This window comes from Euprymna scolopes, chromosome 32 (genome assembly GCF_053919585.1).
Source record: "Euprymna scolopes isolate OS-2025 chromosome 32, ASM5391958v1, whole genome shotgun sequence".
Taxonomy (NCBI): Eukaryota; Metazoa; Mollusca; class Cephalopoda; order Sepiida; family Sepiolidae; genus Euprymna; species Euprymna scolopes.
In genome coordinates this window covers 50,371,020-50,396,843 of record NC_136513.1, presented here as the reverse complement: position 1 = coordinate 50,396,843, position 25,824 = coordinate 50,371,020, and the positions used below count along the sequence as shown (strand labels likewise).

Sequence of the window (25,824 nt, the reverse complement as noted above, 5' to 3'; positions counted from 1 at the left end):
AAACGCTTATTTTTACGGTTATGTTTTTCTTGGTCTGTAATCATGAATATAAATAACTCTAGGTTTGAACATGAAGAAATGTCTGCTACAATTTGCATTCTTACAACTACAAACGCATCATGAAACTCCAACCTTTACGACATTCCTATGAGTAGCAATGAAAGCAATACGATAGTAACTAATCTACCATCCATCATTAGCCTTAATAGTATAGATTCTATTAATATCACTACAACTAAGCCTTTTTTTCTTGATAATTATAAGCAACTGTTGTCCAGCCCAAAAGCTATGCGGTGTCATACCTCCATTGGCTTATGTCAATCGTTGATCTTCCCCATTCTGCCCCCGTTTTATGCAAGAGGCTGTATAATAATAATATGGTTTTATCGGGTGACTCAGCTTTCTCTCCTGCCAGACGAGACCCCCTCCTCTCCCCCTCGTTCACGGCTACTTCTCTTGAATAACATTATGCACAAGTCGTAGAGGGAGAAGCCCCCCCCCCCCGTTTCTATTTTAGCAAGTCTAGTTGTTGAGTAGTAATTTTTTCTGAGGATTCTTTCCTATATTCATCTCTCCATGCTCTCCACGGCTTCTTAGTACATACTACTACTACTACTACTACTACAATAATAATTAATAATAATACAGTGTAGTCAGCTTATTATAATCACTTATAATAAGCTGATAATAATCTTATTGATCAATTCACTCAGACCCTCAAAACATTCTACAAAAAAAATAAAATTATTTTAAGATGCGTCTTTATAAACAGTTCTGTCTGTTGCTCAGTATGACACGTTTACCTTTGAAGTAGTATTCTTTCTTAGTCTGTCACGCTTAAGATTGAAATAGTATTTTTTTTTTTTTTTTTTTTTTTGCTTAAGATTAAAATTTTTATATGCATCCATACATCTCTATTAGAGGTTTTATCTGCCAATTTTAAACTTGGAAAAGTATGACCCATTAGGTCACCCATTGAGCTCAATTTTGATTGCTCGAATAAGAAAAAATTTGAAAGCATTTTATGCTATCAAAGTAAAAAAACCTTAGTAGTATTATATTTCAAAGCGGCAAATCATTAAATTATTTATTAATTTTTTAAATAAAGATTGATAATTTACGTACTTTTTGTACTATTATTGTCTTTGTTATATTCATGTTTAACCTGAAAGTCAAAGGTTAGATCTATTTAAATTTAAACACCTGAATAAAATTTCGAATGGAACTTTTTATTTTACTCAAGTGATGAAGAGGTATATCCTTCTCATTCTGTCAGCCATAACCAGATAGAATAGTTAAATTTATGTTTTTAGTTATTATTGTCCATAGTAAGGATTGAACCTTAAAGTGCAAAAAATCAACTCTGGTTTCCAAATTAGCGGAAAACACATTGCTTTAAAAATTGATACTTTATTTTAAAATGCCATAATTGATGACAAAATTGCAAATGGAAAAGGTTAGCTTTTACCACCAGATTTGATTTCTCAAGTTTGTTCTTTTAGTTTTTATTCTTCACCATTAAAAACAAGTAATGGAACTTAAATTGAGCGCCCCCCCCCCCGGATCTTTACTTTCATTTGTGAATCTCTCATTTGAATTTTGCATCCATCACATGCAGACAGATCTATCGATTTGAATGAACCCTATTTCATTTTTTGCTTAGTCCATAATATTGCACTTTTTATTATGTTTCACACTTTATAATCAATTTTTGGGATGAAGTCTAAAGGACGTACTCACTGAGAAGGGAATGGGAATCTAAATAAAGTGATATTAAAATAAATTTTAAGTGTAAAGTTTTCAACCTCCACAAGGCATATCCGGCGTTTCGTGTTAATTAGGACTTTTGTACACTCTTGCTCCAAGCCCTTGAGTCTCTTAACATTTTTTTTTTTAATTTCCATGAAAAAAAATTCTGCATAATTTAAATTAGAAAAACAAAACAAATTTCAAGTACTCTACCAGGCAATGCTGGATAGGTATAAATAGCAGTGAGGTGCAGTGTTATATTTTGACAGTAATATTATACCGTTGTGCCTGTGACCTGAATAAGATCATTAAAGAACAGCTTTTCAGAATAGGAATTTAAAAGCAGTTTTTTATTTTTTTTTTTTAACGAATGAAATTTGAGTGAAACGGAAGTGTGGGGTAATTGTAGGTGACCTCTGTCTCAAGGGCATGGTCAATCCCAGTTCTCGTTTAGTTACCGATGAGACCTACTTCTGTTAAGAATATATCTACAGAATAGACGAGAACAAATACTCATTATCTAATTTAATCACCCAATTATAAAAGCAACTAATACACTCGGAATCAATTTTTAAGGTGTGATCCTTCATGTTTAATGGCTACTGCTACAGCCAATGAAATTGATTGTCATTAAAGTTTATTTGTCAGAAGCTTGGATTTTGCCATCAATATGATAAACCTTATGAATGTATACTTGATTCTGACTAGCCAATTTATTTTTTCCTTAGACTAAGTTTTAAACAATTTTTTAACAAACTTTTGCTTTTGTTCTTTCAAGTAATACTTATTCTGGTCTGGTACTTTTTTCACATGTAACCATTAATTTAAAAAAAGAAATTTCTTTCTTTTTTTTTTTTTACTAAGTTTCTTGACATCTTCTGTAGATTTACATTCCTAATAAAAAATAGTTTCATACATTTCTCTGATAGTTTTTTTTTTCCCCAAAAACAATTACATGCTTATTACAATTACATGCATTAAATAATTTATTTACAATATTTCTATAACACAATAGTATGTATAAAGTTTCTGTTAAATTGTCTTATGGTTTAAATGGATTTATATATGTAGTATTTCGGCTTCTTCCATGCTTTTAACATAATATTCCTAATTATGGTAAGCCTATCTCCATAATTAACTTTTCCCAGGAATACTTTTACTGCATCTTTAAAAAAAATGGTTACACTATTAATCATTTTTAACTAAAGTTAACGTTTCTTATGAGATATATATATATATATATATATATATATATATATATATATATATAATGGTAATTTATCACACAGCCTACAATATAGCAGCAGTAATACAGATGCTATATCACCAGGGGAAAACTTTGTTGCTACATGTACATCTAATTCTGCAAGATAGCTTTTGAACAGATGAAATATAATTCTAATAACCATATCTATTTACCATTCTAAAAAAAATCATCTTTTCATTGAATCTTAATGAAATCTTCAATTTTTTTTATAACAAATATTTGACAACAATAAAAAAAGTTTGTAGAAAAGCAATTCAAAATATGAGATTGAAGGAAAAGCAAAAAATAAAATTATTATTCGAGATTTTTTTGTCGCATATAAAGGGAAATGGTCATTAGTAATTTATTGCCTTCATTTTAGTGCATAATTAGTCAGAAGAAACCATTTAGTTAAACCTGGAGTAGATGGGTTTTTTTTGTGTGAAGGGATGCTCTTAAGAATAAAAACGATTTTATAAAAATGTGTATATATTAACAGATTGCCCGGTTATAAAATATGCTTAAAATATATTTTCATTTATGCAGATTCTCTATCGATTATTGTATATTGTACTCAATATATAGTAGTGATTCAAAAGTAAAAAATGATTTGGATGCGATCAGCTGGAACCAAAACACAAACCTTTGTTACCATCTGTATTATGTCCTTATGTATAGAAGAACGTAAAAAATGTAAAAGTTATAAATGTATGTTTTTTGCATGCATACAAGATCATTTTAAGTCAACTTATGCTTGCTTAGTTCCAATTTTTTTTTTTCAATTTTAACCGCCTTCCCCACCAACTATTTTTACCGGTTAAAGATCAAATCGAATTTGTTCTAGATTCTAATCCCCTTTATATCAAGTTTCAACAGCAAAAATTGACAGAGGAGCTTGATAGAGACTGTTCTTCAGACAGACAAGGTCACTCGTGTGTGTGTATGTATGTGTATGTATATATATATATATATATATATATATATATATATATTAGTTTTTTTTTTCTCGCTCTGACATTGATATTGGAACTCTACTTTTTGTATTTCAAAATTATTAAAATAAATGTTTTAATATACTGTCATGGATATGCGAGTGACTGAAGATTAACTAATTTGCACATTCCTTTGAAAAATTCAAATTTTGGGATATGGAAAATGAACCCTAGATTTTACAAGTCTGATAAAACACCAAATGAAGGTGTGTATATGTCCTCAGCTGTTTTGCTGTATCATAGCTCGTTAGTATGGCAAGCATTTAAAGCTGAGATTTAAAATCCAACTGTTTAAGCAATTCGAGTATCTTATGCTGTCATACTTGTTATAAATTTAAAAAAAAATGCTTATATTTGTTTCCATTTTCATTAGTGACTGACTATAGAGCTCAGGTTAACAAATAACTATATATTTTTGAATTTATTTTTTTGTGTAAAATCTCAAACCAAATGACCTCTTTTTAGGGCTAATCTTGGTCTCTGTAAGATACATAGGTATTGGAGTGCTCAACTGAAGTTATCCTTTTACCTTTTAAATGTTTTTTAACGAAATGAACATAAATTTTCCTCTCCACAAATGATCATTTAATGCTGTTTTAATATTTTTTTTTGCTCGCTTGATCTTACCAATTTACTGTGCTGGAGTATCAAACTAAGTTTAGTTATGGTAACTTGGGAGTCACCACTTATCAAGGCCTTAAGGCCACTTGAGGATTAGGGTTAATGAATGTAAGGTGTTAGTGCAGTAATCATTGTGTAAATTGGGTAGAATTTGATTATTTATAGGGACGGCTCAACCAGAACTTGTTTATATTGGATTTGAAGGATACCATGTTGTATTCAACCGGGAAACAGGACAGCAGAACAGTGTTCCACAGATAGGCAGTTCTGGGGAAAAAAGCTTTGTCCATGGAATCTGCGTTTAGATTTAGGCACAGATAGTGAGGAAAAGCGTTTATAGTGGTTGTAGCTAGTCGAGTGTTTTTTTTTTTTGTGAAAGTTTGGCAAAGGGGAAACCATAGATTGGAGTTTAGCACTTGCCATGAAAATAATGATAGAGCAGAGACAGGCTTGCAATGAGAAGATGCCCATTACTTGTATAAGCCAGTGTATAGCCATGCAGATGGAATCTTATTTTGGTTTTGAAGACCATGTTGTTTAGAATATTTAGTCAGCTTTTGTCGGATGAAGTATCCTCATGTCAGTTTGTCCTGACAAACTTGTACAGAAGGACCAAAGCCACTCAAGGATGATTTCTAGTAGGTAATCCTGTCTGATTAAATGTTTTTTTGGGGGCCTAAATAAAAATTATATACAAAATTCAATGTGTTTAGACACTTCTGAGCAATGCCGGCTAAATATAATCACTAATTTCGAGATGATTGAATGATGTCTTGCTTTTTAATCCAGATTTAGCAAACTGCTGTGCAGACACAAAAGGATTTCTCTATTTTTAATTCTATCAGACATTTTCATTTGGAGAGAAAAAAAAAGCCTGTGGGAATTTAGCTGTTGTCATAAGTTTAGACTTTTGTTCATCTTATGTTCAATAAAATAGCATCAATTGTGCCTTTCTTATTAAACCATTTCAAAAGTTCACACAGTAGACATATGTCCGTGGTTATAGCAGCTGTTTTTCTTAACCCCCCCCCCCCCAAACTGCCTGGTTGCATCAAATAAAGCTTTCTTTAGGTACCACCATCCTTTCTATTTGGGGGGTGACTTTAATGAAATCTAATGAGTTTTCTCTAATGATGAAAAAACAAAAATATTATAGCTCTCTCCCCTCTTTTTAAATATTTCTTGAAAAATTTAATTCATTAAAGAATTCAAAGAATTTGATGTTTGGCTACAAAAAGCTTGAGTCATTTTTTTTTTTTTTGTGCTTCATGCAACAATATTGTCACTTGTTATCCACTCTCTCACCCCTTTGCTTCACTCTCGTTCACTCTCCCCCTCTCTCGCTTGCTCTCTCTTTCACTCTCCCCCTCTCTCGCTTGCTCTCTCTTTCACTCTCCCCCTCTCTCGCTTGCTCTCTCTTTCACTCTCCCCCTCCTCACCCAATGCCTAATGGGAGTTGTCTGAATTCTGCAGTATCTGATTAAATAAGCCCCAACCCTATAGTCAGCCTGTAAATAGACCTCACCCATTCTTTTCCCCTTTCCTCTCTTCAACAATTTTGTCTTGCACAGCCTTCCCTATCACCCTGCCCTCTTTCCTCCAACCTTGCATCAGTCTCCATTCCAACAACCGAGCACATTTCCATCATCATCTTCTCAGTGTTAATGCTGCCCTCTCGTGGTGTTTTCGGTGCTACCAACAAGACTTGTTGGCTTGGAACATTCCTACAACACGGTCTTCATCTGCACTCTGTCATTTGATCTGTCGTCGGCGACCCTTATTACTTTTTCCGTTTTTTTTTTTTTTTTTTTTTTTTTTTTTCTTTCGAGGAAATCTTAGCTGCACATAAGTGGTAAGCTTCAACTTTAGTATTTTGGATGCTATTTGATTCAAAACAACAAAATAGTTTGCTGACAAGGCAGCCAATCCTTAATACATGCACACACACGTACATAATGATTGCAATAAACTCCATTTAATTTATCTGACATTTCCATACACGTTATCCTTTTTTCAATTATATAGAAGTTAAAATAAAAGAACTGTTGGTAATTCAAACGTTGCTTTTAGTGAGTCAGAAAAAACAAATTCTAATGAGGTCTATCTAAAAGAATGTTTGCTACCTAAATATACTTGGATAGATATATCGCAGACGCATCTTTTTTTTTTTTTTTTTTTTTTTTTAGAAGTTATATTTGTGATATCTGTTAGGAAAATGTTTAAGTAGTGTAACTTTTGAAAAAGATAAGTTAGAACGGATCTTAAGTACCCCACACCTTGCCCAAATAACTTGAAAGTCTCACTTAGATTGTGATCTTTTTTTTATATTCATGCCAAAAAGACTGTATGCCAAATGTTTTTGTTCTTTTTTTGTATATTTGTGTGTGTGTGTGTGTGTGTGCTCTAATTTATAGTTTCACCTGGTGGCAATCATTTTTACAAAGATGCCCTTCCCTAACAAAAAAATATAAATTTTTTTGAATCTGAAATCTAAGTTATGAGGTAACCGATTCTTTTCATGCATATTCATATTTTTTTTCCTTTTCTAATCAGTTTTATTTCTTACAAAAGTATTTTGTTGTCTTTATGTGTATATGTATGAGCCTGTTTATAGACAAACATATAAAAAAGCAAATCTGAAAATCTAAGCTGAATTGATTGCAAATATGGAACAAATAAAATCAGAAGTGCGTGTGTGTGTGTGTGTATGGATGATTTTCATGATCGATGATACTGTGAAACTGCAGTGGACTGTTAAATCTAAGTGTATTATTTTGTGTATGTGTGCATCACACACACACACACATATATATATATATATATAATTTTACCTGTTCTAATAATAAATATTAAAAAAAAACAGATTTAGCTCACTAAACCTCATCAGATTCAACAATATTTATTTGATTAGACTTTCTTCATTTTCTGTATCATATACTTTGTTGATAGCAATAACCACTCTCTCCAGAGAAATACTCTTTACAGATTCATGGTGTTTCATATGTTGGAAATTATTTTGGAGTTTTCCTTTACCTAGTCTTTTTATGTACCCTATTATTTTCACCCATAGCTTGGGTGAAGAGACGGATATATACTAAGTTCATAATCTCTGCTCTTGCTTATAAAATAAACTCTTGTTAAATTTTTTTCAATGAACAAATAAAAAATTTGCTCTTTATATTGAGGTCTTAACTGTTGTGCTAACAACTGGAATTTGAATTTAATTTCTGTCTCATCATTTTCTCTTTTTGGGATTACATTCGTTTTAAATTAGGAATGATAGCCAACCCTTTTGGAAAATTAAAAAAAAAGATATTTTTCTAATTTAGTAATTAGAAAAATTAAGACCAAGATTTTCAAATTATATAAAATGAAAAACTACCCAGAAGTTTTCAGCTTGAAAAATTAATGTACAGTGATTGATTTTGGAGTGATAGTTCCCAAGATGTTTCTCATTTAAAACATATTTTATTTTGAATTTTCTTTCCTTAAATTATGTTGCTTAAACGTTAAATAAAAATAAATTGTATTTGTTCAGTTTATAAGGTTTAATTTAAAATGATTCCCTGTTTGAAATTCTAAAGTATTTTTCAATGTGATTCTTAAGACTGGTAAAAAAAAATAAATAAATAAAATCATTGCGAGTAAGTGACATGTCATAAAACTTAGCTATACGTTGAAGAGTTTTAAGATTTTTTATAATTTTATAAAATTTATAAAAATATGAATGATTTTTTTTTTTTTTTTTTTTTTCAGTAAAATTGAATGTTAAGAAGGTAACAGATGAATGCGTTCTACTTTTCTTTTTTTGTAACTTAATTTTGAACTTATGAAACCGTCTTGACTAAAACTTCCCGATTATTAATAAAATTTTTATTAATCAAGCGACAATCTGAACTTAAGTTGGTGCTTTTGGGTTTAAAAAATTGTATTGTTGAATCAATGAGGTTCTTCTAAAAGTTTACCTGATTAGTTCTGTTAATGATGAGATAAAAGTACTTATCATTTTTAACCTGAATTTATTCCCTTTCTGTTTCGTATTTAAATTTGAACCGTGTCCTCAGACTTTTGTGAAACATAGGCAGGTCAACTTAATTGTAAGGGTCCTCAGTATAATTGCAAAGGGCAATTTTGGGGAGAGTACAGTCGCGCCATAATTTGCAGGTGTCTCATGGTATCCCTTAGGTCAATCATGCACCCCTTTATTGATAGTTGTCATTTTGACGAGAAACTTTTAAGAAAATTGTGAGGTGGCATTATTGAACAAGTAGATGTTAACATGGATGACGACCTGTGTGTGCAAAGTTTTAATCCGGCATCACTTTCACTTATGAATATTAGCTACTTCCATTTGCTTTCTCCAATAAATACCTGATTATGGGATGGTGTGGGGGACAATACCAACAACAGCATCATGCAGGTAAGAAAAACAAAACGGTCTTCCATACTGAATCCTCTGAATTCTTTTAATGAGACTACCATTTACTGTTACACTACCTCCATTTTTTAATATGAAAGAAAAAAAAGTTAAAAAAAAAAATACAAACTAAAGTCAAGAATAGTAATTTATTATCAACAAAGTATTGGGCTTTTTTTCTTGTGGAGTTTGTTTGCATCAATTTTAAACAAAGTACAACACGAGATTCACCTTTTTAAATCCGATACAAAAATTTCAAAGTATACAAATTAATAATAGGCATGGTCCCAATTAGTAGCCTGTTATGTCCTAGTGGCGATATGCCTTGTTTGGGGTAAAGGTGAGTAAAAATAATTTAAAAAAATGAACGGATTTAAAAGTTCAAGTGATTGTTTGGATTCCTGCATAGAAAAACAAAATAATCTCTTTTCTCTTTGGATAGAATATTGAAAATATACCCTGATAGTTCTACTACAGCTAGATACAGATTAAAATTTAGATAAACTTTAAGGATGCAATGAAACGATATAGTTTAATCCCTTCATCTCTGTAGAACAGGTCTTGAAGAACTTAACTAAAAACTCAATTTAATGTCAACTCATGAACTTGTGCTATTTTCTAGTTCTGTCATGAGTATCACTCCATTTTCAGTACTGCCCTTGGTAGAAATTCATCTGTTCACTTCCATCTCTTGAAAATTTTATGAATATCCTCTCCCAACTACCCCCTCCCTCCCGATACCAACTTGTAGGTAAAGTGAGCAGTTTTTCTTTCTGCTAATCTCATTTTTTTTCTCTTTTCGTCTGCAGACATTCTTGTAATGGTGTTGTTTCTCTTGGAATCAACTCTATTTCACCTCATCTGATATTTCTAGCTTGCTATTCATATCTCATCGCACATCATTTCCCAACCCTAGCCCTGACTCCTCTCTTTCTCTTCCTTCCTTTGAGGATTGGGATTAGAGCTGACCCGAGTCTGGTATGTTAGAGAGAAACAAGTAGCAACCCCCCCCCCCCCACACTATTTTGGGGTTGTGGAATGCGCAAAGGGCTCAATCTCTTATTTAGGTTTATTTTTGCTACTGCATTTTCTAAGATTTGAGATGCTTAACTCTTGAGGCTGACTACCCCTTCTCTCCCCATCTCCAATATCTTCATCTTCATTCCACAAGTTTCTCTTTTTGATTTTTGTCTCATGGACAATTTTTGCTGCAATTCTTTCATCTAAACAAATTATTTGCTAAAAAAGATTTCATTTCTAACTAGTGATTCTCAGCGTACGGTCTATGGCTTTCTACTTGCTGCTCATCAGGGCAGAATTAGGTACAAGTTCAGTTTTTAACGTGGACGCTATCTACCCCCCCCCCCCCAAATGGCACTCTAAATGAGACAAATACAAAAATTCTTCTCCTCTGATTGAAGATTGAGCGGATCCTAACTGGAGGTGTGTGAAGTATTATATAAGTATAATATATAATATACCTCATCTGCAGGAGGTTAGACACAAGGTCAGGTAGAGTTGTGCATCTTCCAAAACAGTACTTTCAAAAATTTTAAAGTATATTCTCTTAAGGTTAGACTTCCCACGTGTGTGTGTGTGTGTGGTTCTACTTAAAAAAAAATTTAGACCCATGATTACAAAGTCGGTTAAAAAAAAACAAAAACTGATATCTATCCATGTTATTTTGATGAGACTTAGGTCTTAAAATTAATTCTGTTAGTCATAAGTAAATTTGCATAAAGGTCAGGGTTTTCAGTAAAATAAATATAGTTGACTATGCACTGTTGACTTATTATTTTAAGGAGTTGGAAACAGCTGCTCAACTCTGATTCCAGCTACCAACATTCTTTTGGTGGTGGTGGTGGGGGGCTGACTCTGACCTGATTTTAAGGTCTGTATGTTTTTCAAGACTAAATTCGAGGTTTGTATTTCATTTATTTTTGTTTTTAATAAACAAACTCCAAATTTAAATGGAGGGGGGGGCATGAATTCTGCAACGAAGGTTGGCTCCTTCTACAATGTTGCTTTCATGTGCTTGTTTTACAAGTACTTCAATAGAATGTGCTCCAATGAACTTGCTGCACTTCTCAATGTATATACAAACCTGACAAGCAGCCAAAACCCACTCTTTGATTGTAGAGGTTTCCAGATACTGAAAAACTTTCTACTCTAATAACCTCCTTGCCTCCTCCCCGAATTGTACCAAATATGCTAAAATTTAAATTCAATGTGAGCAAACAATGCCCTATAAATCTGGATGCTTCCTGTATTTCTCGGTGGCAATATGTCTTGTTTGTGGGTGAAAAAAATGGTTTCAAACTAAGTTTCATTCTGATTTCTAATGCAATGAATTATCTCTGACTCTTAATTTTGATTTTAAGAGGTGGAAAATCTTTTGAATTAGAAATTACACCCCCCCCATATTTTCCTTCGAGTACATTGAAGCCAATAACCTCTGAGGAGGTAATGGGGTGCAGTATGTTTTTTTTTTTTTTTTTTTTCTGTTCATTTTCATTAAAACCTTAAAATCTCTTGTTCTGCTGTAAATGTTTGTAGAATTTCCATTTTGAAAACTTTTCTTTGTTTTTCTCTTGTTGAATCTTTCAATGAATGAAATGAATCGTTTTTTTTACTTTTCCTTAGAAGTTTATTGAAAGGTTTTCCCTCTGGCTAAGAACTTTTATTATTTGTCTAACTGCAATGCTCATCACCTTCATATTTCCATCTCCTTGCCCACATTTTGTTCCCCTTTGAATGTAGATCTTATCTAAAGAAACAGTGATATATAGATAGATAGCAGAGCTAGGAGGGCAGATAGCAACAAGAAAGATAAAGTTCAACACAGATACCCACTTTTATGCTCTACCTCTTTATTCTCTTTAGAAAAATCATGGTTGACAAGTGTATTATCTTTAAGCTATCAAGAGGGGGGGCGTATGATTGAGAAATCTAATGGATGCTGTACTGAAAAATAAAAATCCCATTTAATTTGGAGTTTTTATTTTAATTTTTTTTTTTTTTTATATGGCCAATCATCAGTTTCCCAAAAAAGGAGCACTATGGATAAGACAAAAATAAGTTACCTTAATCAGGAAGGATGGAACAGATACTACGCGCTGATTCTTACTTGATGGTTAGGAAGCAGAGTTACTAAAAACAAACAAAACTTTGGTTAGGGATTTTTATTCTGGGCCCCCAAAATAAAGAGATTAGACCATTCCTGTAATGATCCAGTCCGTGTTGATTTTGCAGTGGAGTTTAATTCTGTTCAGTTCTAGGAGGTCCATCCTCCAATGCCTTGCCCTTTTTCTTTGAGAAGGGGTTAATTTATTGCTAATCGCCTGAGGCGCCCTCACCGGGGAATGTCAGCGATGCTGGCCAGGCACTTTTTGCAAGTCAGAGTGACCCTTCTTGAGGCCGCTGACTTCTCAATTCCACTTTCCAACCGTAGTATCTAAGTTGTAGCAGTGGAAGAGAACTAAACAACTCTAAGTTCAAATCTTCATTTGACTTTGTTGTACAAAATTCTGAACATCGTTCAGTTAGTATTTTTCGATGAAAATACTTGATGATTACCTCAGGCATTTTTTTCTCTTCCATTTTCTATAAATGCATCAATTTTTTCTCTTCAATTATATACAAAACTAAAAAAAAGCAAAGTGGTTGAGTTTGCACAAACTTGATATGTAAGCATATGAAGAGTGACAGCATACATTGTGTCACCCTTAGTACTTGTCATTCTCCAATTGTATATACATGCAGCTTCATTATTGTTCTGTTAACTGTACATAGCTGGCGTTACCCAGGAGTCTATTTACATCATTTTATGTTGGACTATTACCCTTAGCATTGATATTTCTACTCCATTGCTGATGATGTAAATAAGCCATCATTTATTCATAGACTAAACAATCATCTCTTAATAACTTAGTCATCATGTCACGTGTCATAACTTTTGAATTGAATTATATCTTATCTGTGTTGTTCCTATTTACAATGCCTCCCCACGGGACAGAGTTAGACACCAGAGTCATTTTTTAATGTGGAGAAAAGGAAAAAAAAAAAATTTGTCTCAGTCGTGAAGGATCTCTCCTCCACTGACAAAGAACAAGAAATTGAAGTGCAGCATCTGAAGAACAGATACACTGTGTTGTTTCTTCATGCGTTTTATTTTTTATTATTTTTACAATCAGCTAATGAGTTTGGACAAATTGATTTGTTTGTAAAGGACCTAATTAAAGGCGATAGACATGACAGCAATTACTGAAAGTACTTTTTTAATTGACATGATTAAGTACTTGTATGGTTGCATAAATTCCTAAGGGTTTGTGCAGTATAAGTGGGATGCAAAAGAAAAATTGACTCTGCATATTCAACTCTATCAATCTGTGTTCAAAAATGAATCCAACTCCACACATCATGGGTGTTTATTAAGATAAAAAATTAACCTAAAAAGAAACGTTTCTTTCATTCCATAAATTGGTCTAACAAATTCTTTTGTGAAATTTTTGTGTAGTTTACTTGCCATAAACAGTTATATTACTATTGCGTACTGTTGAAATACTAAAAAAAATATATATCCTTTTTGTTTTACATAAGCATTTATATGTTGCTACACATTCATGAGTATGTTTCGGTGTAGGAACATATAAATGCTTATGTAAAACAAAAAGTATATCTTGTCCTTCTTCAGTATTGTTAAAAATTCATTGCTTCACCTTTGGAAAATATTAATCTGGAATAATTATGTATATAAAATATGATGGTATGTTATGCACAAACTTTGAATTTATAAAGCCTTTGTAATTAAGAACTCTACACTAAACATCGTCTAACACGACCTACCACTTTCTGCATTATTGACCCTTGTTTCAAGGTTAAAAATTAAATCTATTGATGCGGAAAAAAGTTCTTGATGGTTACAATGTTGGTTGAAAATGCTTAGAGGAAAACAACCGTTGTTCAATTGTTGCACAGCAAAGATTTGCTCGACATATTCTTGTCCTTCTTTTTAAACATTCATATATATAAAGATCTGAAGAAAATCCATTCCATTACGGATTAAATGAATTTCTCAAACCGTACAGTTTTGTACCACTTTTTATCTTGCCATACAAAGATGAAAGTGAATATATAATGCTACTAAACCTTATATTTAGAATCCTTATTCAAATATTGAGAAAAATTCATTATACCATGGTAATTCTAGAAAATGTCTCAAATTTTAGACTTAAGCTTGAGGAGTTTTATGAAGAAATTGAAATTCAGGGAATCTCATTTAATTTTGAATTTTCAAATGAGTTTTTGTGTGCTTTTCAAATACTTTAAAGAAATCGAATTTTGTGGAATATTTATCAATTTCTAATACATAGTTAAAATTGCATAAAAATCAAAGGTATCTAAAATTTCATAAAGTATTCCCCTCCTCCACGCATTAAACTAAATATAGCCCACATTACAACCACTTACGCCTATAGCCCGAATTCATAATGATAGGGTGAATTCTGTATATATAAATAGAAGACAAAAGTATGCTCTATTTGCATTGACCTATTTTCATATGCATGAAATTGGATTATAAACTTGGGTGTTTTTAAAAAAAATTATTCTATTTTTATTTTTTTGCGAAACATTGATTTAAGGAACATGTGGAAGTTTTATATTGATGTTAATGAAGAAAGAATGTGCATCCAATACATACAAGCTGTAACTAATCAACATTGCCTGTTAGTAAAAAATATGAAAAATGTGTTTTTCATATTTTTTTGTAAGAATCAAGAGAAATAACTTATGACATAATGTACAATGTGCAAAAGGAAAAACATATCCATTCATAAAGTTTTTGTTTTCACAAAGGTATTGATACTAATGACATAGTAAAAAAGAATAAAAAAAAATAGGCTAGTTCAAATCAAATATCAATGTATTGGGCATTTATGCTATTTATGTCTGACTTTGGAAATCCAACTTTGTTGGATATGTTGTTTTTTTTTTTCTGCATATTTTAATCACATGTAACACATGTTAAAATATTTCTTACTTCTGGTATCAAGTTATGTTTGAAAAAAAAAATCCATATTAATTTTGTTTCTGTTATCATTTAGAGAAAAAGTGACACTTTTTTCTAGTGTTGCTTGTTAATTTCATTATTTTGCTATTTTACATAGTGTTTTCGTACACCATGTAAACATCATTTAAATTAGCAAAATTATTCTCATTATTTCTATATTATCCATAACTATCTTAATTGTGTATTTAAGTATTGTAATTTTTTAAAAATCTTGATTACTGGCAACTAACCAACTTATTCTTTTCTTAAAAATAAATCCAATATTTAAAAGATGTGAAACTTAAGATTCCAAGAAAACATCTCTGAAGTTGCTAATTTCAACAGTTGAATATATTTTAATAATTTTGTAGTTATTTCACATCATACAAATTAACATATTTAAACAAATGCATTTGATTTTTGCATTAAGAATGAATTATGATAGCCATAAGTTTGAAATGGAGAAAAGCAAACTGAAATCTGTCCAATGTGAACAAAGTACATGATGTAATCTCTTAATTGAATTTAAAAGACATCTCTTTTTCTTTTAATATTTTAAACGTGATTTGATAGGAATTCATTTGAATTCAACTCTGCGAATTGTGCATGTCTCCCCACCTCACACACACACACACTCCTTGGTTTTTAATAATGTGATATTTTTTTTTTTTTAATTTGTTGAATGGTGAAAACCAAGATGCTCAGATTTGATGTGATTATTTTGCAATGAAGAGTGAAATTTAATTTCTATTCAAGAAAACTTAATTGCTCATTGATTTGTCGTAATTCCAATAAGCTGACTTTTTTTTTTTAATATTACTCCATTTTTAAAGCTGAATATACAATTATGGTTCTTATGATGGTTAGGGTTAGATTCTGAATGATTTCAATTCTCGTTTTTAAGTTTTTTTGTTTTTTTTAATAAAATGAGTGTAGTCTTTCACTGTTAAAATATTTTTCTTTTAAAACTTAAAGAAATAAGATGCCATTTTTTATTTTTATGTTTTCCCTATTTAAAACGTTTTTTCCAGAAAGAAAAGCACAAAACAAAGTTTGGATTCTTGCAAAACTTTCTAGCTCCTCACTTCCGAGAATAATTATGTAAGTCTATATATATTAAATGCCATAATTGAGATCTATTGAGAGTATAGCGTAACCTTGCTTCCCTTATTTTGTCCTTTAGTCCTCACATTCCATGAGCAATGTTTCTGATAAATGTAGGAAGAGTTGCTGTTTTCTGGGTCTGAATCTATTCTTATAACATTTAATGTTGGCTAGTTCTTAACCTTGACTTTTTTTTTTTTAAACTTCTTACATCAAGTGGTTCCATGCCTTGTCTGGGGCAATTTCCATAAGAAAAAAAAAAACAGTGACTATCTCTATAAATTTAATAAGCTTGTGGAAAATATCTCCTCCTTCTAAATACACACCCGCTATTGCATTTTGTGTCCTTTTCTCTCCTTTTATTGCTGTCTCAATAATATCAAGATTTGTATCCTCATTAAACGTGCATTTCAAAGATGCTTCATGCAAAGTTTGGTGCAATTCTGCTCAGTAATTTTGTCTGTCTTGTAGACAGACACCAAATGCTCAATTCTTTATACTAATATTTAAGCTGCAGACCTAGTTTTTGCTTGGATCAGAGTGCAGTATTTGGTCTTAAGCAGTTCATTCAAGCATTACTTTCTTTTAGAGGTATCTATGTGTTTATTTCCAGTCATCTGAGTTGCCCTCATTCATTTATGAGTGGTGATAGTGCTATACCTGTATTTTATTCTTGTACTTTCACCCCCCCCACTCTGTGTGTAGCTACATAAATCAAAATCTGTTTTTTCTAATGCTCAGTTTTTATTTTTTCCTTTTTTAATGTTAAATTTTTGAATGTTCGTTTTGAAAATATTATTTTTTCAATACTTTATTTTTCCTAATCATTGTAACTTGAATTTTCATATACTCTCCATGAATCTCCTTTCATATTAATATTCATGTCTGCCCCAGATAAATCAAGAACGATCAACCATTTGAATCTTATTCTTCTAATCTTTTCAAATAACCTTTTAATAATGCTCGCCTTGTTTTCCATATGAATAGTAGCAGCAACTCACCTGACTTAGCAGATTAACCACTGAAATATCAGATAATCTCTTAAGCCAAATTAATAGGATTAAGCTTCATTTTCTTTTCTTGTCTTTTTTTTTTTTTTTTTTTTAAAGAGCTTCTGTCATCATTTGAAAAAATTAGTTTAAATCATTAATTTTTTTTTTTTATAACCTTGTATAATGTTTTAATTATACAAATGGTTTGGAATGACATGAGTCAGTTCATATTTGTCTTTTTTTTTTTTTTTTTTTTTTTTTTTTTTTTTTTTTTTCTAAATAATAGATCAGTTTTTGTGTGTGGGCCTTTTTTTTCCCCCTGGAGTTGAATCCATCTATTAGTGAACCCATTTCATCAAAAATATCTGAGAAATATTTTTTTTTTCTTAACAAATCAAACATTAAAAAAAATAGGCAACATTTTTTTTTTTTTTTTTACCACAAAATTTATTTTCCTTCAACCAACTATTTATATTACCAGGTTTTCTTCAAATATTTATTGAAATTTTTTTGGTGTGATTGAATAGTATATGAAAACTTACAACCCTCTATATGGAATCTCTCACTCTACTCCTCTCCAACCATTTCTTGTTCCATTCACTCTTCATTATATTCAGTAGTTATCCAACGGGGAGCTTCTCTATGGTTACTGGTGCTTACCTGTCTTCTGTCGTACTTAAGAAAAAAAAAAAAATTGCATGCAGTGTATAGCAGCAACCTGGTTATTCACATGTGAATTAGAAAAATATCTTTTTTTTTTCTAGTACTTGTGGGTAGTCATAGTTAACCCATCTGTACATCATATTTCTCGTGTGTTTTATGATTTAACACGTATGAATTGTCCACATTATCAAAATCTCCATTTATGCTTTTATTATATTAAATTTTTTTTTTTTTAAATATTTGTTTTTCAACAAAAATCATTTCCCAAACCAAATTCTTTTTTCTCTTAATAAAATTGTTGCATTTAAATGGTATTAATAAAATACAATTTGGTACATTTTGAGATAAAAATTTAGAATGATTGCGGTTTAAATTTGATGTCATATTTGTTATTGTGTAGAAAAAAGTAACATTTCAAGTTTTAGTAAAAACCAAAAACATTTAAAAAGGTTTGTAGTGAATGAAACTTGGCAACAGACATTTTAAAGGTCAAAGATAAAAATGTGCATGAAATGAAATTTGTATTGAAGCTTACATCTCAAAAAGAAACATTTCAAAAAAATCTTCATTTTTCTTTTCTTATTTATTTCAGAGTTAAGGTGTCATGACAGAGGTAGCACAGATTCATGCAGGGGTCCATTGGGAGCCTGGGCAGGGCCCCCCACCGATGGAAGAGGGTTTCGATAGTGGAAATAATTCTTCCAAGTTGTTTGAGCGATCAAGAATCAAAGCTCTTGCAGGTAAGTTGCTTTGATTTTGGTAATTTTTATTTTTTTACGGTTATATATATATATATATATATATATATATATAGCGTGTTCTACCAAAAATCCAGGACATTTGGATTTCAGCCTGTACCAGTGAATTGATTCCTTTCTAGAGATAAAATGTATAACCAAATATTCCACATAAACCAAGTGAGGACGATGAATGTTTAAAACAACTATGAAGCAAAGGGCCGTACTTTGAAGGACGCCGTTTCCTGGCTCAGCCAAAGATTCTTTATTTCGTCTCAATGCAGTGGATTTTACCGTTTGGAGTTTGCTATGAGAGACCTCATTGATTTAAGAGTTTAAAAAACTTTGAAGCTGAGAACAATATTCTGTTTAAAGTCGTCAAAATAATGGAAGTTTGATAAATCATGTCCTTTTGCAAATGCTCACAAAATATCTTGTTGAACATCTGATCTAACATTTGTTTTTTTGTTTTTTTTTACTGCATGGCAGATGTACTAAATTTTTCTTTTGCGTTTTGTGGGCCATTCTCGAGTAGAAATCTAAAGATATTAACGTTGCTTTAATATTGATTGTTTTGAGGAAAAAAAACCCAAAAAACTAAATACAAGGTTTGTATCATTGGATCAATAACAAATCTTATGAAAATGACAAATTCAAATGTGAAAATTATATTGTAGATTAAAAAAATCCTTTAGACCCAACAATTGCTTTGTACCTTTTCCTCCGTTTATTTATAAAAACATATTTAAGGGATTAAGAATGAATTCCTAAATTATTTTAGATCCACTAAACTCTCTCTAAGAATTTCAGTCTGTTAAATTTAAATAACATTTCTATAGAATGTTCATAATGATTTGTCTTTTAGAACTTGTAAGTAGTAGTTTTAATTCGTAGCTTGTATTTGTACATAGGTTTTTTTTTTTGTTTGTTTGACACCCAAATTATCTATATATATTTCTCTTAGTCTTTTTCTCTGACACTACTTGACCGATCTGGCTGAAATTTTTGTATGGACTTTTAAGGTGCATCAAACTAAGTATTATGTTAATAAGTTGAATGAACATTTGTAAAGGGTTTAGTGTTTAATGCAAATCTTAGCACAAATTTAACCATTTCAAACCATCAGTTTGGCATAACCCACTTATTCTAAATAAACAATCTATAACTTTTGTCCATTTTTAATTGGTTGAAAAAAAGTTTAGTACTTTGCTATTCCTCTTCTCCTTTATAGAAGTTTTTTTATTTTTCCATCACATTTTTGGATACATCTTCACATGAGTTAATGCAATTCAGTTGATTGTAAAACAGGCTGAGGAATGCCACATTTCATCGATAGGACAGAAACTAAAGCTTAGCTGACAGTGTGGGACCTACTTTTTTCTCTTCCTCTCTTCATTATATTCTTGCCATGCCTTCCTTTCTCTCTTACGATAGTTCTCTCTGAAAACTGAAAATGTAAAGGAGTTAGATGATTTTTCTCTCATAAAAAATGATTTCCAATCTTCTTTCCCTCACACATGTTCATTCAGTGTATGTTTTTCAATTTTTTACTTGAAATTGATTGTTCGTTCATCTAGATTTCGGCTTTTGTTATTGTCTTCTCACATTCTTAATCAACAAATACGTCCAGTGCGTATCTTGTAAAGATTTGTGTGGTTAATAATATACATTGTAGCAGGGTTTTACTAAATATGTACAACTAAAAATGATGTACGATCATTGTACGACTAAATTGCCACTGCTGCTGATTAAAGCAACTTCGACACTGGCGATTGACTGGCGCCGTCAGCATAAAATATCTCAAAACAATCCTGTAATAAACAAAATGAATTTACTCAGAAGTTTTGAAAGGTTGGCAAATATCTTGTTTAAGTCCAAACCTAAAAAGATATTTACTAAAGAAAACTGATTTTTATTAAATATTCTCTCTTACACGAGTGGTCTAATAAGTCTGTCAGCACAAAAAATGTTCTTAAAACAAACAATAAAACGACTTGGTCACAGTCGCGATTATTTTTAGCAAATTAAAGATTGAGACTTTTTTTTTTTTTTCAACCCAGTGGACTACTTTTTTAAAAATCTTTGTAAAACAAACAAATAAATAAATACACAAGTTTTTCTTTATTATTGAAATAAAAACAAAACAAATTTAGTCGAGTAACAACTCTCAGCTGAATTTTTTTTTTTTTAATTTGAATTTTATAACACAATAGCAATGTAACACTAGAAAATCTTTTTAAAAAAGTAGAATAAATCCCTGAAAACTGAAGCAATATTTCCAACCCCGTGTGTCTCTTTTGGGTGAACTAGTTTTCCCCATATTAAAACATAAATGTCTAACTGCTCTTATGGGGAGGAAAGTTAATAGCTATTATTTTTTTAAAAATTATTTTCCCAAATAATATTGCATAAAGTTCCATTTATAAACGCGACTCGGATTCATTATTAAAAAAAAAAAGGGGGGGGGGTCAATGTGCGCTGCTTGACCAACCTGCAAAGGGTGTTTATTCCGAAAGTCGTGGGGGAGTTAAAATTAAGAAAATGTCCTTCGGAGTTACCATTCCCAATCTCCCCATGTTAAGAACAGCTTTTGGAATAAACACTTTTTTTTTTTTTTTTTTTTTTGTCAATGTGCGCTGCTTGTCCAAACTGCAAGCCAAATCATTTTTTAAAGTTATCGCAAACATTTTTTAATTTATATTATCGTTTATTATTATATTGTTTTTTTTTCATTAAACTCAAGTGAAAAGGTTCAAACTAAATCTTAATAAACCAAAGTGACTTTTTTTTTTTTTTTTTTTTAGCTTTAATTTTTTTAACACAAACTATATTCAAGAGCCATTGCTCTGGACATATCAAAGGCCTTTGATAAGGTATGGCATAAAGGCCTACTTCACAAGATTTCCAGCTACGGTATAACTGGAAATGTTTTCTCAATCATTAAATCATTTCTCTCCGATAGGCTCATAAGAGTAGTGGTTGATAGGCAGAAATCAGATACCCTCAATATTAATGCTGGAGTCCTTCAGGGGTCCATCCTAGGCCCAACTCTTCCTGATATACATCAATGATCTCCCAAAACACATACTTAAATCATTCGTTGACATCTATGCTGATGACATGACCATCTATGGCAACACATCAAAGGCCGTAAATGACAAAGTTCTCTCTGATTCTCTCCCCTCTGATCTTGAGCATGTAGTACAGTGGGGGAAGAGGTGGCTGGTTACTTTTAATGTCTCTAAAATCAAGTTCCTATCTTTACATCATCAACGTTCTGATCCCCATCTAGCATCAATTGAAATGGGTGGCTCTTGTCTAGGGGGAGCTCCATGTTTTGATAAGCTTCTGGGATTGACCTTTACTCCTGACCTGAAATGGAACATGTACATCCAAGTTAGTTGCCAAGGTCGCTGGAAAAATCGTGGGATCCTTCTACCGCTCCAGAAGATATCTCCCCCCTGATGCAATTCTTTATCTGTATAAAAGCCAAGTACTAATCTGACGTCATTTCTAGAAAGTGTCTTCCTCTTTGCTACCTTGTATTCATTTCTGAATAACATAAACTCCATTTTTAAAATTTGAATTGCCCTTTGGGCCAAGATCAGTGTTGTATCTGTTTTGATGCTGTACTTCATCTTTTCTCAGTCGGTGGAGGAGAAATCCTTTATGACTGAGACAATTTTTACTTTTGTTCCTATCCAGCTGAATTCCCCACATTAAAAACTGACCTTGTGTCTAACTCTGCCCTCGTGGGGAGGCAAGTAAATAGGAACATAACCTCCATTTGTTAACCTTGGTTTGTACAACTTGATTGCTATTAACTAAATATTGTTACGTTTCAGTTTGAAATCTCGTTTTAGTTGGTCTGCCACATTTTTATTGTTAGATGCGCAAATTGACAAATCATAAAATACATTTGGTAGATACTCCAAAGTTGGACATCAGTGATCAACTTGTTTCAATCACACCTGCTCTATCATAATCTCAAGTTGTTTTAAAAAAAAAAATACTCCTTCCTTCCTTCCTCCTCCTCCTCCTCCTCTTCCCCCTCATCCTCGAATCCAACATTTTGTCAGAAAAACAGAATACTAAACTTTTTTTACCTGTTAGAAATGGGCAAAAAATATCTTGTTGACTTAGAATTAATGCTTTATGCCAAATTGATGAATGACTATAGTTAAATCTATTAAATACTTATCACTATTAATCCCTAGCTGTGCATTGAATGGATACCATAATACTTAGTTAGCTATGACTGACTGGCATAGCTTCTGTACATTTGTATCTGATCTACCTCTGCATTCCATGTTTAAAAAGGATGTGTCCTCTATAGTATTCTACCTGAACGAATGGTTAATTGTAGGCATAGACTGATTCATACCATCCAAAAATTTCCAACAAAAACCTAACAGCCAGCCATGGTTCTCCCCAGAATGTGCTGTTGCCATCGCGCACAGAAATCACTTTTTCCATAGCCACCAACGTAATAGATCTACTGGAATTAAAGCTGCTTTCAGGACTGCTAGCAACCACTGTAAAAGAGTAATAAAAAAATGCAAGAAAGCTATATGCTCAGTCTGTTAAATCCAAAGTAGCTGAGCAGCAGCTTGGTTCCTATTAGTTTTAGCAAATAGCAAACAGGATCCTGAACAGAAGCGTGTGTTCTATCCCAACCATCACCAATGGACCTGAGGTCATCTCGTCAGCATTAGACAAGACCAAACTATTTGCCAAGAATTTTGCAGCTAATTCTACCTTATGCGACCAAGGCCATCAACTCCCCGTATTTCCTCCTATAATAGACAGACGCTATGCAACATACAAATATCTGTGTGTGAGGTCGCCAAGCTAATCAAGAACCTTGATTGCAGTAAAGCAACTGGCCCTGTTGCCAAGGTCGCCGGAAAAATGGTAGGATCCTTCTACCGCTCCAGAAGATATCTCTCTGCTGATGCAATTCTCTATCTATATAAAAGCCAAGTACGTCGAAGGATGGAGTACTGCTTCCATATCTGGGCAGGAACTGCTAAAAACAGCCTATCCTGCCTTGACAGAGTACAAAATAGACTTTGTGATTTAGTGGGTGATGCCCTTTTCTCTTCCCTGTAACCTCTTTCCCACAGAAGAGACGTTGCGAGCCTGTCTTTGTTTTATCATTACTTCCATGTCAGGTGCTTGTTTGAGCTCCAATCCCTGATCCCTCCTCGCCAATCTTTCACGATAAACACCTGTCTAGCTGAAACCACTGTCAAAATTTTTCCCACTCTTTATCTTTGCCAAAATCAAAACGTAGATACAATGATCAAAGCTTCTTTCTTAGAAGTGCATGCCTTTGGAACTCTGTTCCGTTTGCCTGTTTCCCACCTGACTACAATCTGGGTGTCTTCAAGTCCAACATAAACAAATTCCTGATAAACCGGCTCCTTAAGTAAGACACTTTATCAAATTTCCAATACTAACGATTACTACGATACTATCCCATTGATTACTGTACATGCAATAACCCTTATCCCTGAGTGGCTTCCAGACCTTGATAAGTGGTGACTACCATGTAAAAAAAAAAAAAAAAAAAACAGAAAAAAAGCTGTACCTTATAACAAAGATATATACAAAATGCAGCCAAATTGGCCCAATAGTTTAAAAAAAAAAGGTAGGGAGGGTGAAAGGAAGAGCAATATGTAAATGTATATCAATGAAAATTCTTGTATCAAATTAATATTTTCTTGTTTCATTTTATTGCAAGTTTGTTGGATGTGTGTGTGCCAGTTTATTGACTAGTTTTGACTTTTTAGACATCCAAATTATATTTTTTCTATCTCTAGCATAAAAATATCTCCTTTATTTTTATTTTTGTGTACCATTTTTGGGAAGGATTTTTTTTTTAATAAGATTCTCTTAGGTTGATTAATGATGTGTTTTATTATTCATTCAGTATTTGCCAGCAACATTATTTTGATTGCTTCTTTCAGTGGAGCTGACTTGAAAAGGAAGCTGATGTGGGTGATGATGATAATGATGGTGGGATGAGTCATTCTTGGACTGACTGATACATTCTCTCTCTCTCTCTCTCTCTCTCTCTCTCTCTCTCTCTCTCTCTCTCTCTCTCTTACCTCCCTCTCTCTCACCTCCCTCTCTCTCTCTCTCTTACCTCCCTCTCTCCCTCTCATATTTATCATCCTCATTGGTCTCTTTTCAAACCCAAACTCTCACTGTTGACTCCCTGTTTCTTCTATTCCTAGAATAGAAATTGTAGTGATGGGGGTAGATCTGCTTAGAAATGTAAGGAATTTGAGGAATGTGCCCCAGATGACAAGGAATTTTAGAGTCCTGAGCAAAACAATATTTATCCATTCACATTTTTTTCTTCTCTCCTTCATTTCTATTTGTCTTTGATTTTAACAACCTTAAATATTTTCTCTTTGTTTTCTTTTGTTTTGCTGAATTGAGTTTTCATACAAATGATATATTCATGAATTTATTCCAAAATATTTCAATATTTAAATCTCTTCTCAGAATAATAATTAAAAATGTCATTGGAAGAATCCATGTTATGGAATTTCTTTGTTTTGATAACTTTAATTGTAAAGACTTCTTCGCATAAATTGTAATCTCATTTCGATGTTTATAACAAAAAAAAAAAATAATTCAAATTTATTTTTTTCTGTATTTTAATACTCTTGTATGTTTTTTTATGTCTACTTTATGTATAAAGTTGTGTGTTACTCTTTGACGCTATTAGTAAACTGTTTCACACATTTCTGCTTTCAACAATTTAGAATGAGGTTTTCAATAGGAATCATATCTCCAGGGCCTCTAAGCCAAATTTGAAAAGGTGAGGGAGGGGTACATACATTTTAGGACACACACACACACACAGTGTCCCAAAATCTTGAGACTAATATACATTTCAAAACAGATGGCTAATTTTGGGACATTTTGTGTGTGTGTGTGTGTGTGTGTGTGTGTGTGTGTGTGTGTGTGTGTGGACTATATTGTAATTAATAATCATTATAAATATCAAATGTAATAAATTTCCAATGAATATAGGAAATAATTCAATGTATATTTATCAGTTATGTATAAGCAACAAACACTCACATACACAAGATTTTGTCTGATAGTTTTATTAATACACAGATAATTCAAATATTTATTTGAATAAAAACTGTAATAGCAGAAAATGAAATTTTAGAATTCTTAAAAAATTAATTACAAAAATGAAATTCCCTCATAAGCATTTCAGAAACAAGT

General features: G+C 32.0%; 1 protein-coding gene across 28 annotated transcripts in view; it reads left to right on the top strand.

Annotated features, from left to right (window-relative positions):
* The window catches only part of LOC145256347 (spectrin beta chain-like), a 648,628-nt gene that overhangs the window by 449,828 nt on the left and 172,976 nt on the right, over nt 1–25,824 (top strand). For 24 of the 28 annotated variants that reach the window (XM_080115149.1, XM_080115145.1, XM_080115140.1 and 21 more), the window contains one exon: nt 18,426–18,573. In XM_080115149.1, coding sequence (XP_079971275.1) covers nt 18,438–18,573 — 136 coding nt within the window. In that variant the 5' untranslated portion in view covers nt 18,426–18,437. Of the gene's footprint in view, nt 1–6,107; nt 6,461–18,425; nt 18,574–25,824 lie in introns of those variants that run through there. The other 4 variants (XM_080115152.1, XM_080115148.1, XM_080115144.1 and 1 more) reach the window with 1 other exon arrangement.